This window comes from Leptodactylus fuscus, chromosome 3 (assembly GCF_031893055.1).
Source record: "Leptodactylus fuscus isolate aLepFus1 chromosome 3, aLepFus1.hap2, whole genome shotgun sequence".
In the NCBI taxonomy this organism is placed as follows: Eukaryota; Metazoa; Chordata; class Amphibia; order Anura; family Leptodactylidae; genus Leptodactylus; species Leptodactylus fuscus.
In genome coordinates this window covers 106,809,369-106,824,312 of record NC_134267.1, presented here as the reverse complement: position 1 = coordinate 106,824,312, position 14,944 = coordinate 106,809,369, and the positions used below count along the sequence as shown (strand labels likewise).

The following is a 14,944-nucleotide window of genomic DNA, read 5'->3' as shown; positions in this document are numbered from 1 at the left end:
CACGCTACCATTGGATTCCGTTATGAAGGCGTGCATTTAAAAAAAAAAAAAAATACGGACACCTATCATAACAGACACAAACGGACGCTAACTGTCTATTATCCAAGTCCGTTACCCATAGACTTCAATTTAATAAAATAAATAACTGATTCTTGCCGTCTGTTTTTTTCTAATGGACAGAAAAGTTCTGCATGTAGGATTTTTTTGTCTGCTGGAAAAAAACAAGATTTGAGTGTAAACGGACACAAGATAAAATCCCATTGAAATGAATGAAAATTCTGACGGTTCATCTAGTGTACATTGCTAAAATCTTGTAACAGGCAATAGGCACGGACACTGCTGTCGGTCACCAACGGTAGTGTGAACGCCCCCTTATACATTAAATTGTAGACTTTATGCCATCATGGATATGTTTCAATGGATTATGAACTTTTGACCGTGGTCTGTTTCTGTGATATTGTTACATAGTTATATAGTTGACTATGTAACAATATCACAGAAACAGACCACGGTCAAAAGTTCATAATCCATTGAAACATATTATCCGTGATGGCATAAAGTCTACAATTTAATGTATAATGGGGCGTTCACACTACCGTTAGTGACCGGCAGCAGTGTCCGTGCCTATTGCCTGTTACAAGATTTTAGCAATGTACACTAGCTGAACTGTGACCAATTGTGACCAATCTATTTTTTTTTATTAACTCTTTAATACAATAAAGACGATGATTTTTTTTTTATATATGATATGGTGATGTGTTTTGTCTATCAGTGCTATTGACTGATACACAGTATAAGGATTGCGTTAAACATAGAGCCTTCTTTTTTGTCTACAACACAAAAGGAGTGTTAAAATGTATATAAACATAAAGCCATATGAGAGATACTTTGCTACAAAATAACTTCTCACTAGACATAAATAAGTCTGTTTATATGTTATATATAGTACACTCCTGAATATACATCCCAAGGAATCCCAGACACCAGGACTACATGAACATGCTTTTTATTAATATCACATTTCTAATTCAATGAAGCACGTCTAGTCATAGTAACAAGAATAACACAAAAAAGCATATCTACTTTAGGAAAGTTCCTGTATAGAACAATTCACTGGTCAAGAAAGAATTTCCTCTACTTATTCCTAACATAACAGCAGGAGTCAGTCTCAGCATCAAGTAAATGATTGGAAGACACAACACTCAAGACAACAATGAAGTGACCCAACATTGACACTTGTCAATGTGTTTATAGCACTTAATATGCTAACAACAGTATATATAATAATGGCAGATTCTTAAAGGAAGTCTGTCACCAGTAACACAGATAGGTCAAACTCACCTGAATGTATTACGCTTTTCCCTGTGAAAATTCATGTTTTCATTGGCGAGATATTCATTCATTTCACAATATGCAAATGAAAAATCTGGAGGACTGAGTGTGGCTTTGTTGCTTCACACTGACAAGGAGCTATGCTGAAATCTCACCTGGCCCTGTGTTCTCGCATTTGCGCTTTTATATTAGAGCAGTGTGGTGACAGACTCTTTTTAAAAACTATGTTGGCAAGTGTTAGAAATCGGGGCTCACACCCAGATATATCCACTCACTGTATACCAATTCTGTGGGGTACCCAAACACCATACTCGCCACAAACACACATGCAATCATAAAATGTGGTTCTCTGTTTCCACACTCACTTCCAGATCACCTGTCACAATAGGCTCATCTACACACAGAGCTGCCACCACTTGTCACTTAAGAGTAGACGAGACGACAATATACCCATAACACGTATTATTAGCACACAAATGTGTAACACGACAGTTAAAGGGATCCTATCTTTAAAACTCAATTTTTTCTGCCTACCATGTAGGAATACCCTTAACAAAAAGACTATTCTTCTCCTACCTTTAGATGTCTTCTCGGTTAAAATCCCGTTTTTTGCCGGTGTGCAAATGAGTTCTCTCACAGCACTGGGGGGCAGGCCTCAGCCCTCAAACAGCACTGGGGGCACCCCCAATGCTGCGAGAGAACTCTCCAGCGCCGTCTTTATCTTCTTCAGGAACAGGTCTTCTTTGCGTCTTCTTCCGGCGGTGGCTTCAAACTTCTAGGCCTCGGGCAAAGCCGACTGCGCTTGCCTGCCGGCCACAAGAAAATGGCCGCTTACAGAGTATTATAAGCGTCCATTTTCTTGTGGCCGGCAGGCATGCGCAGTCGGCTGCCCGAGGCCTAGAAGTTTGAAGCCACCGCCGGTGAAGACCCGTTCTTGAAGAAGATGGAGGCAGTGCTGAAGAGTTCTCTCGCAGCATTTGGGAGGCCCCCAGTGCTGTTTGAGCGCTGGGGCCCGCCCCCCAGTGCTGTGAGAGAATTCATTTGCATACCGACAAAAACCGGATTGTATACCGAACGGCAGGCGCGGAGAGGACATCTAAAGGTAGGAGAACAATAGCCTTTCTTAAGGCTATTCCTATGTAGTAGGCAGAAAAAAATTAAGTTTTAATGATAGGATCCCTTTAAGTTGTTCTGAATTGTGGGGACTTTAGAGGCAAAAGACACCGACTTGTGATTGAAAATGCAATCAGTTGTCTACAAGCATAAAATGTTCTGCAACGCAGCGCAGACTGAGCCACAGTACATAATATATAATGACCTTTGTCACACATAATATATGTATATATACAGTACAAGTTACCCTACACTATACCTCATACACTATACTATAGCTCGTACTGCATGCAACACTAACATCCCTCACTGTTCAAACATATATATATATATATATATATATATATATATATATATATATACACACATATATATATATATAGACACTCAACAAAGCATATAGGCAAGGAATAGAGGAAGGGGGGTGGGAAGGACTGGGAAAATCACAGACCCAAAGCTTTATTAAGACAACACTCAAGAGAAGAAAGGGGTAGGAGTGGGGACTAGTCCAAGCAATCTTAGATGGAATGAAAATGGAGCAATCCCACACTAGATGTGGCTCCAAAGAATCTGATAAACAGATCCTACACCTCATGGAATTTTTATGGACCCCTGACCCCCAAGCTACTTCTTTAAACCTTCCACCTGTAACAGAGCTGTCAATAATTTCAGATCATCCGGTGTCATAATGTCTGCTGGGACTTAATAACTACCTGTCTTCTGGCTTGTGGATTGAAATTTCCATACAAAGGCCCAATCTCCTAACTATACCCATGAATGAAGAAACCCATATCTATACGGAAATTTCTAAATAGATACATAACTCATAACACAATATATGCATATTTCATCACAGCAGGTGTGAGGAATGAACACTGTAAATGGTAAAGTTCAGTTTTAGGACATTCTGCTTTAGTCTTGTCAAATGAGTTATTCCAAGTACTTTGTGTATATTATATAATTTTGTCAAAAGAAATATAAGGCTATAAAGCAGGCTTCAGCAACCTTAGGTAAGCAAGCTTCTTTAGAACTGCAACTCTAAACATACATTCACTTCTTTGGATTTTCCAAGAACAACAGAACAATTATACATGCTGGGAGTTGTAGTTTCACAACAACTGATGTGCCGAAGGTTGTTGACCCTTGCTATAGAGCAGGGGTAGGGAACCTTTGGCTCTCCAGCTGCTGTGAAACTACAACTCCCAGCATGCTCCATTCACTTCCATGGGAGTTCCCAGAACAGCAGAGCCAGTATGCATGCTGGGAGTTGTAGTTTTGCAACAGCTGGAGAGCTGTACGTTCCCTACCCCTGCTATAGAGCCTCAAGTTTGATGAGAATTAAGCCACACAAGGTTTGTTACCACTAAATGCATTAAATATTAAGACTCACTCTGCATTATGTCTATCAATCATCTACGATGCAGTCACATGGAGATCAGGCCATGCAGCCAAAAGCTACTGACTCATTATGGTGTGACTGGCAGATAACCAAGCACATTTTTGATACAGTATTTCTGGACGCGCTTGCTATTTCAGATATTTGTTACCTGAAGTGACTTACTGAAAACAGCGGCATATTACAGGTGAATGTAAGTACAAATTGTGACCTCAGCCTTGGTACTTAGTGACCAGATATTTGTATAATTAAATTTCCTTTTCCTTCAATAGAACAAACATATTCCAGACCTGTACATGATATTATATCTTTATAGTAAGCAAGCACACACAAGCACTATTAGTACACTGGTGTTTCTTAGGCCAGCGTTAAATCTCTCGCTGGTGCAAGAAGTGCTAAAATTATTAAGAGGCTCTAGCCTCTTAATAATTCTGTTGCATAAGGGGAAGGTCATGTGCCCCAATAATGAAATCTACAGCAGACAAACAGCTGTAGACTGCAGGTATAATTCACACTAGCCCAGCTCACCGTGATCTTCACCTCAATCCAACCACATTTGTAAAAAGTGGCAAGTAGGGCACAGATCCAACAATTTAAATGTAACAATCAAAAACACCTATATCCAGGAGCACGTCCACAATAAAAATTAATATTTGATTTCACAAAAAAAAACAAAAATACAAAAGCGACATACATATTAAAACAATTAAAAACCCTGCAGGCCAAGGGCCATTGGAATACCAGAAGTTCACCCATAGGCACAAGTAAATTATACAGAACTGTGCAGCCTGCACTTCAGGGCAGATCCTGGGAGCAAGAGGAGGCACCTGGGCCTGTTCTGAAATACTGGATGTCTGGTGATAACATACTGTGCTATTTTGTTTGTTCGTGTGGTTGGTAGTAAGCCACACATATAGTTAGGTTTTTTGCTGTTTAGTTAGTGCTTGGACGAGAAGGGTTTTCTTTGACTTTTTTGACTGAAGTTAAGGCTGTATTTTATTTTGTTTATTTTGTACCAGAAGATTTTATTTTATTTTAATTTTTTTCCAAATAAACCTGTTTGCGCCAGACATTGTGTCCCTGTCTCTAACTGGTTGGGTCTACACCATTAGCAGAAAAAGGAACCCATTGGAGTCAATGGGAGGCTTTTTTTTTTCAGCGCTGAAATTCCACACCAAATTCCACACGCGTATTTACACGGGTATTGCTGCAATATTAACTTCATCAGGGAACCTATAATTCGGGGCAAAAAGGGCCATGAATCTATACCCATCTATGCCAAAAACTGTTGTGGACAGATTAGGAAATGCACACATTACATTTTTGAAGTGAGGGAGGAAACCCATGCAAATATAGGGAGAACATATAAATTCCATGCAGATGTGGTCTTACATTGTTGTCTTTCACTCCTCTATTTTAAATTTATGCCATCCTATGAGACCATGCTGTTATTTTTTTTTTCCTCTTAAAGAGGACCTTTCACCATTTTGCCCACAGGCAGTTCTATATACTGCCGGAAAGCTGACAGTGCGCTGAGTTCAGCGCACTGCCTGTGGGCAAAATGGTGAAAGGTCCTCTTTAAATCCAGAAGCACATTCAATATTTTGTTCAGTATTTTTTCCGTTTGGCAGCTCTCTTGCTTGGCAGTTTAATTTTAGGTTGTTTTATTAATTTGGAATATGGTATTATATGTATAGGGATTTGGTAGAACATGCACCACAGGAATGCTGTCAAACTTTATTCTCAGTTTAAACAAAATATTTGGTGTTATAAAATTCATCATTATAAGAATTTTTATGAAAGTGTCAAGATTACAAATTCCCTCTAATTTAGTATATCCATTATACCGAGCAAATGCTTGTCCTGCACATAACTGCTGAGATGCCAACACAGCATTGACTACATTGTTTTTGTTGGATAACGGGATCTTCAGAACAATTCATCGTAATAAGTGGTGATGACAAAAATATCATTAAAAAGAATATAAATGACTGCACCTGACCAAACTCCACATTCTTCTAATTTCTAAAACCACTTGGTCATCATCAAAGAACAAGAGAGAACTGGTCTGTGCCTCGCTCTTATAAAGTATTCAACACCTGGAGCTGTCACATCTAAGAATTCACATTGCTAAAGGACACAGCTGGCATCCCCTGCTTAACCAACATGTTATTTTTTTCGTGAGCATGGAATGAAGTGTCAGCTAATATGTGGCTATGACATGGATTAGAATGATGTACAGAAATTATCCTTAAATTAGCAATCAAGAAAAGTAATTTTGGCAGAATTCACCATATTTTGCTCCTTTAGTAGCTCTTATGCACACATACAACTTCATTTAGCAAGCATATTTTCCTAAACTTCACTCTCAACAAACCATCAAACTATACGTCAGAAAGAAAAGTCCTGTAAGGTGCCTTCTTCCCGACACTGCCTGATCTTCGGATGCAACTCTCCTGAGAAGCAAAGGTTTGGGGGGGGGGGGGGTGGTTATGTGAAATACAGACAGTTTGCCTCTGCGTGCTTCTGCTCCTCCATTTACAGCCTCCCCTTCTTAAACTAGACCTCCAGGTATATGGGTCCATCACCCCGACACCATAACCTCCTCAGGTGGATAGCCCCCTCTGTGGTCTTCATTCTGCCAAAGGGTCAATTGCAACATTTATCAACCAGATTATCCGCTGGGAGGGTCTGCTGCGCAGGAGCTGCAGCAGCCTATGGCAACACCCTCTAAGCGCTAACCTGAGTGCCATGCCTGCATGGGCTGATATGAAAGCTTATGTCACCAGACTGGAGTAGTCCTATAACACAGAATTATCAGCTATGTATGCTAATGCTTTACAGTTGGAGAACAGAGTCAACAATCTAGAGATTTCTTTTAATACCTTATCTGACAGACTATCGGCTCAAGCTTCTACCCATGCTTTTTTAATTGCATTATCTGGCTGACCTCCTGGATGACCAAGAGAAAAGCAACAGACAGAATAATATTCGTATTCAGGAACTTCCGGAAACAGTCGAGCCTCAACATTTGGATGTTATATTGAGCACTTCTTCAATGGCCTACTGGGAGCACCCCAGCCGTTCCTTGAACTGGACCAGGCACACAGATCCTTAGGCCCCTGCCTGCCTGACCCGAACAATCCCAGGGATGTTATATGCTGGGTCTATAGATGCCAACAAAAGGAAGCCATCATGTGCAAGGCCTGTGACAAGGACACTCTATTCTCCTCCTGTCCTGGCTTACCCTAGCAAAATGGTGAGCACAAAAGCCTCTCCTGGACTTGTTAATCCAGAACAGAGTCACTTACACCTGGGGACTTCCTTTACGCCTGCAGCTTTGCCAAGAAGGTTACCTCCTCACCTTGACACATGCAATTGTTTATTTTTTATCATTACTTAGTTGGTCTGAGGAAGATCAAAACTTGTTGCCTGTAACCCAATTCTTGAGTGTCCAAGATGGAACCAATAAAAAACTCTTATTAACTACAATCTGTTGTACATATAGTTTTTTTTTTTCCATTAAGCAGTGCTTATTCAGAATCCAAGTTTTTTTTGTAAGCTTTTATCTGTGATTCCCACACATTGGTACAGTACTTCTTCTCACACCTTGGTGGATTTGCTCCAGGATCTTATCCATATACAGAGGATGGAAGCACTTGTGGCGGAAAACTCCTCTGACAGGGAATCAGATACATTTGCTAAGCTCTTTTCCTGATGTTCTCTATGAGGATTGCACTCTGAAATATACCCAAACCACTTCCTACCCCTAGTCCTTAACTTATTTTTTCCTTTTCTCCACGTTTTGTTTTCTCCTATTGTTTAGATGTCATTGTCTATCTTCCCCTCTGTTAAGTTCCTGTCTTTAATCTCTGACAGAAGCTAGGGTATCAGCCTAAACCCTAGCTCACCACTCCTTCCACTGATTCAATTATCGTTGACCCTTTATCTAGGTTTGGCCTGGTTTGTGCCAAACACCGCACTGCCACGAAGCTGCACTTATTCTAACAGTCTCATATAAGTCCCTGCTTCGTTTCCATTCAATATTTATCAGTTATTCTAATTTATTGTTGGTTGTTAACCTGAAAAATTTTGCATTCATGAAGTTTGATTTAACATAAATTTTCCCTATTGTAATGATCGCCTAACTCTCTACCAAAGAGGTTTGCCTTAAAGTATGATCCCAAGTGCTACACTTAGCTTCTCCAACTTACATTATCTTTCCAATTTTAACATACTTTTATATATTTTTTATTATCTATCTGTAGATATGCTATTTTGACCATCCAAAACAATGGAAACTGATGGAGGCTTCCTACCTGTAATTTATTGAACATTATTATTGCCCAGTTTATTATTTATTGATGGAAACAGCCATGAACGTTATCTTAGAAGCCTTTTTACGTTGCAGTTACTGCTTACTAAATGGCAATGTTTATGGCAGTTAATGTCACTAAAGAATGTCATATTTCAGTTGTTTCCTTTTTCAAAAAATAACTGTACAAGAACAAAAAAACGAACGATGAAATTAAAAACAGATTAGAGGACTCTCAGAAAGGAAACACCTGTGCCATGAGTCCAGCAAGTCCATGGCTTCTTTTCTGGAACGGTCTGTACTGAAAGCCTTAAACTAAACACTAATCTCACAAAATATTTCCCACCTGCTCAAACAAAAAGCATATTATATCATTCCTGGCAGAAAGATGCAGAGGTCTGGATGCTAAGCACATTCATGCTTCATCTCCTCTTTTTATTTCCTGTTGTTTTTGACATCTGAGCCTTAGATAACACCATACAAATACAAGACTAAAATGTGTCAGAATCAATTTCAATCTGTTGTCCCTTTCAAAAAGTTCATCAGTTTTAAGTAAATGTTTTATACTTATCTATGGATGTCTTAAGGGTTTCTCATTCTTCCTAAGCCACATACCCTCTGCTAAAATAAACTGAATGAGGGTACCCTCAAGGCTTTTTCATTCACTGTGCTGCAAGACTGTGCCCGATATTAAATGTATCGCCTAAAGAACACATACTGCTTTCTCAGTATTCTATGTAATGATGTACAGGGTGTCTTTTTTTGCTGGGTCAGGTGTACTTTTTAGTTATACCATTTTGGGGAATGTCTTGGAATAAGTGTTTATAACCTAACCATGATTTAAACTTGTCCACAACTTTATCACTGACCTGTCTGGTAAGTTCCTTTGTCTTCTTGATGCTGTTTGTTCACTAGTGTTCCCTAACAAACCACTGAGGCCTTCACAGAACAGGTGTATTTATACTGAAACTAAATTACACACAGCTGGACTCTATTAACTAATTAAGTGACTTCTGAAGGCAATGGACTGCATTGGATTTTATTTAGGAGTATCAGAGTACAGGGAGCTGAATACTTTTGTGCATCACACTTTTCAGATTTTTATTTGATTAAAATTTAGAAAACCATGTATCATTTTCCTTCCACTTCACAATTATCTGCTACTTTGTGTTGGTCTATCACTTAAAATCTCAATAAAATACATTTAAGTTCATGGTTGTGGGGTGACAAAATGTGAAAAAGTTCAATGGTTATGAATACTTTTTCAAGCCACTGTAGAAAAATACCTCGTTGCACCACTTGTCTCAGAACTACATTTAACATACAGCTGCCTTAAACAGCACACAATCTGCTCTTCTACTTAGCTCAGAAAATCTTTAATGAACTGTATTATGGTTCATATATCCAAACAGGAACCAAAATGAATACTTACAGATAAACCTATTAGAAAGTATGTTTTTTTTCTATTCCATCTTCTAAAATACTTACCAATAGCTTTAGTATAATGTCTTGCACCGAGCAGCAACTCTGGGGCTCTGTACCAAAACGTAACCACAACTGGATCCAGGTCTGCTAGTGGTTTCAAAGGAGAATTGAATAATCGAGCAAAGCCCATGTCAGCTACAAAAGAAGAGCAAAACAGAAAAACAAACAAATCCAATGTTACTATATAACCAATCCAAATGCTTCACTCATTCCAGCAAAGTTTGAATTTTTTTCTTTGGTCCCCACCATTCCTAAGTAATAAGTATTGTTAGTGTTGGCCTCTGATATGCTATTTAGACTATGTATAGGAGGGTGGTGTAAGGCAGAAGCCAACAAGGCAGGCGATTCTGAGCTATGTCCACCTCTGATTGGAGCTCTGAATCACACTCTCTATCCTGCTCCAGACTGTCATCTCCCACTTGACAGTGCTGAACCTAAGTAGCATATCAGGCATCAGAACTAGCCATTGCTTGGGAACAGTGGGGGCTAGAGAGAAAATTCCAACTGTGCCAGAATCAGTGGGGCATCATCTATTCATAGATTCTAACAGCTGGCGTTAGTGCACGTAGTGAAAGTTCCTCTTTAACTTTAAAGAAAGTTCTCAACAACAAAGAACCTATAATCTGTGTAACTAATGTACATGATAAATCACTGTAGACTCCAGACTGATTGCATCTTCACGTGGTATGGATGGGGTCACACCTTGTGGTTTTGTTACATTTTGAATGCATAAAAAACACATTGAAAATTGTAATTTTGATCATATGTTTTGTGTTAGAAACTGGTGTAAAATGTATGATAAATTTCCCTTACTTTAAACAGGAATGCAGTGAAACTATACGTGGAGAGAATAGGGATTATTCCTCTCCATGTAGTGCATTGGCTATTGTGACAAGAAAAAGCAAACAAGCACAAGCACAATGTGTTATATTGTCAATTGCCACATCCATCCAAGCATTAGGCAATGTTAATGGGCCAAATCTATAGCTGTTTTATAATCTGATACCAGCAGCTAAATTTTATGTTTAATTCATTTTTATTGAAAGTTTTCAAAATAGAGTAGAACACAGACTATAAAAGAAAGACAGTAGGCATAACCAACAAAACAGTACAAACATCAAGATTGGGTCCTTAAACAAACAAACAAACCAATTTTAAGGCATTGCGGGAATGGAAGGATACAGGAAAAACTAGGGTAAACTAAGGTCCAAGTCTAGTCTCACACGCAGGGGAAGAGGCCACAACCAGTAGCAAAATTATAAGCATATCAATGATCCAGCTGCTGGGATCTGTCCAACCTTGTTAAGAGCTTTGCCAGATCTATAGTAAATCATAGATTCTTTGGATCACTGTATATCAGAATGCTCAAGAATGGGAACATGGTAACTAACTATCACTCTCTTATCAAATCCAAATAAATATACTGCTCAAAAAAATAAAGGGAATAGAGATGAGCGAACACTAAAATGTTCGAGGTTCGAAATCCGATTGAACAGCCGCACACTGTTCTACTGTTCAAACGGATTTCGAACCCCATTATAGTCTATGGGGGGAAATGCTCGTTTCAGGGGTAGGCAACATTCGATCAAATTCTACTTACCAAGTCCATGAGTGAGGGTCGGGCTGGATTCTTCTCCTTGCGCAGTGTCCCCGCGTCCTCTTCCGGCCTTGAATTCACTCTGATGAGTGGGCATGCGCAGTCGGCTCTGCCCAGGCCCGATGCCTAAGCAGAGTGAATTCAGAGCCGGAAGAGGACACGGGAACGCTGGGCAGGGAGAAGACTTCTAAAGAAAAGAGAAGAACCAGCGTTGATTGGCAATGTATAGCATTCTGCCAATCAACGCTGGTTCTGCATCGAATCCTAACTTCGAACAGCTAGTAGTGTTCGATCGAGTACGAGTATTTCGAATACCGTCGTATTCGATCGAATACCTACTCGCTCATCTCTAAAAGGGAACACTCAAATAACACATTCTAGATCTGAATGAATGAATGAAATATTCTCATTGAATACTTTATTCTGTACAAAGTTGAATGTGATGAGAACAAAATCACACAAAAATCATCAATGGAAACCAAATTTATTAACCAATGGAGGCCTGGATTTGAAGTCCCCCCCAAAATTAAAGAAAAAAACACACTAAAGGCTGATCCAACTTTGATGTAATGTCCTTAAAACATGTCAAAATGAGGCTCAGTAGTGTGTATGGCCTCCACGTGCCTGTATGACCTCCCTACAACGCCTGGGCATGCTCCTGATGAGGTTACAGGTGGTCTCCTGAGGGATCTTATCCCAGACCTGGAGTAAAGCATCTGCCAACTCCTGAACAGTCTGTTGGTGCAACTTAAAGTTGGTGGATGGAGCGAGACATGATGTCCCAGATGTGCTCAATCGGATTCAGGTCTGGAAAATGGGCGGGCCAATCCATAGCTTCAATACCATTTATGATTTCAGCCAGAAAGCACACATCCTCACTTTTTTTGTTCTGGTTGAGGGGGTGAGTTTGGCGTTTTTGTTTAGGACAAGCCTGAGACAAGTTGTCCTCTATTTTTTTCCCCCTCAAAATTTGCATGCAATTGCTGATATCTTGGCAGTCCGTGGAGACACAATTGAGCACTCACAATTCAACAATTGAGATTTTTTTTAAAATTTTTTTATAATAAAAGTGAAGTTTTATTAAAGTACTGTATTAGTGCTTCCCAATTGGAGTTTTTCCCCTATCTGTGAATTTCTTGTAACGCATTGGGTGCTATATGATCAGTGTAATTCTCAGTGATTTCTTTAGAGTTAAAGAGGACCTTTCACCATCTGGGGCACATGTGGTGTAATACACCGATAGAAAGCAGACACTGCGCTGAATTCCCGTTCTGTGGCCCCAGTGAAGAGCTATCAGTACCGTAGCTCTTCACTGTCAGAAGGGCGTTTCTGACAGTCAGTCAGGAACACCCATCCCCACAGCAGCGTACACAGCACTGTACTGTGAGAAGGGGCGTTTCTTACAGGACGGGAGGGAGGTGTTCCACACCGCTCTCACAGTACAGGGCGATAGGCGCTACTGTGAGGAAGGGCGTTCCTGAGTGACTGTCAGAAACGCCCTTCTGATGGTTAAGAGCTACGGTATCGCCACCGATAGCTCTTCACCAGGGGCACAGAACATGAAAGCCGATAGTGCGCTGTTGGCTTTCTAGTGGTATATTAAACCACATGTAACCCAGATGGTGAAAGGTCCTCTTTAATTAAATGTCAAAAGTATAATAATGCTAATTTTCCTAGGAGAGTGATGTTGATTGTAAGAAGACACTCTGATGTCTGGTTGCCAGAAATTTGGTAAAAGATTCTTGTTTTGGCACATATTTGAGACTTATCTGCACTATCAGAGAAATCCATATCTACATCTTTTTGTTTAGTTTATGATCTCTATCTCTAATGCTATTTTTGCTTTAACCTCACTTCTAAATAAACTTTAATCTGCTTTTATTCACCTGAGAGATGATTTATCTCTTGGTTTTGTATAAAAGTTTGCATAACAACAGCCATGTTTAAAGCAGAAATCATATGCATTTATGTTCTTTTTAGTTACCTATTTTGACTCTTCCTCTCTCAGGACCTTCCCCCATTACCAGGATGTTTGCTGGTTTCTGCAAAACATAAGATTTAATTACATTTTGTTTTAGCCCTTTATTACCTTAAACCCAGATCGGATGTGAGTTATTTTCTGTTTATAACATATTTAATAAGTTAATTTAATAAACATGATATATAAATAAATTAGGGGCTTCCAATGGTGGAATATGCACATTTGCCCTATTTCCATAGATTTTTAACCCTACTAAATAACAAAACAAACAAAATTAAAAAAAATAGTTTACACTAGGTTCACACTAGCGCCCGGAGTCCATTCTCAGCTTTCAGTCTTCTGCATGCAGAAGACGGAAAGCTGTCAGACCGGGTCTGGCCGTGAGCGCAGGTGAGCGTTTTATGATTTTCTTGACATGAGCATCATGTAATGCACAGCATAACATTATTGGAAATGTGCAGCTGCCACTAACCATGCAACAGAAATGTAGCGCTTTGTCGCCAGTTTTTAGAAATTCAAAGGGGCATATTTATCAATAATGTTGAACTACACTACAAATCCAGTTATAGGTTTAGATATATTTATGAATCTGTCATTCGGACCTTCATGAATATGAATTGTATCTAGAAGTGCCAAAATTCTGACTTAAATATCATCCAACCAAAAGTGTCGAGATTCAACATGATACAAATATCTGGAAAAGCAACAAACATATACACACATACACGGACAAAATTGTGGGCACCCCTCATTTAATGAAGGAAAAACACACAATGGTCACAGAAATACCTTGAAACTTTGTGGGTTTGTCAACATGTAGTTTCTCAAATTCCAATTTGCCTTTTTTATCATTTGTTTTCAACAATGGTGTTTTAGCTACTAAAACAGAACATAGTACCATAGTCCCAAGACTTCTCCAATTATGTTTCATAGGTGTCAGCATCTGCAAATAGCTTTTAATTGATATGTATTAGTAAACTATCTGTATAAAGTTATTGGAGCAGATACCTAGCACTAAAAGTTAAAGTAAATCTGCGCTGATTGTTCTCCTTGACTGTGAATGAGCCTGTCCAGCCTCTCTGACATTCAGAGAGCATGCAAAATGTACAATTATTTTGGGCACATGCGCACTGAAGCTGGAAATGTGTACCAGGCTTCTGGTCATTACAGTGCATGTACCAGAGTTACGTCATTGACACTAGTGCATGGACTGTGATGCCCTAAACCCAAGATCATACTCACGGCTGCAGTGCACATGAACCCATGAGATGCTCTGCTGGGTACTATGTTTGGTTTTAGTGCCTAAACTCTGCTGACAGGCTCTCTTTGGTCGTACTTGGTAATGTCATCCTCAAGTGCTCCCATACTTTTTTTTCTCATTTTTGAAGTTCCTAAAATCCCCCCACTGTTCTGCCCGATTTGTTTACTGCCCGTATGCACTTTTGACAACTCTGAACTACATTTCCAGGTTTACTTACACTGGCTCAAAAGCCAGTGCAAACAAATACCCTGAGGCCGGCGAGAGTCACATCTCCTCCAACGCTCTGACTGACTGCTTCCCTCCATTGAGGTAATGTCATTATTTTTACTGTAGATGGAGACTGAAAGTAAATATCCGCTGAAGAAGAGAATTGTTAATGATAGGGACTAGGTGCCAGCAAGATAATCAAGGCTGATCCCAGAAACCCCCCCCCTTTTTTCCCTTAAAAAAAAAGGGTTTACCCA

At 39.6% G+C, this 14,944-nt stretch overlaps 1 protein-coding gene across 1 annotated transcript in view; it reads right to left on the bottom strand.

The window, feature by feature from the left end:
• Positions 1–14,944, bottom strand: part of CDK19 (cyclin dependent kinase 19) — a 130,693-nt gene that overhangs the window by 36,676 nt on the left and 79,073 nt on the right. The window contains exons 5-6 of the mRNA XM_075268151.1: positions 13,223–13,280; positions 9,645–9,776 (exon numbers count right to left, since the gene is read on the bottom strand). Coding sequence (XP_075124252.1) covers positions 9,645–9,776; positions 13,223–13,280 — 190 coding nt within the window. The remainder of the gene's footprint in view (positions 1–9,644; positions 9,777–13,222; positions 13,281–14,944) is intronic.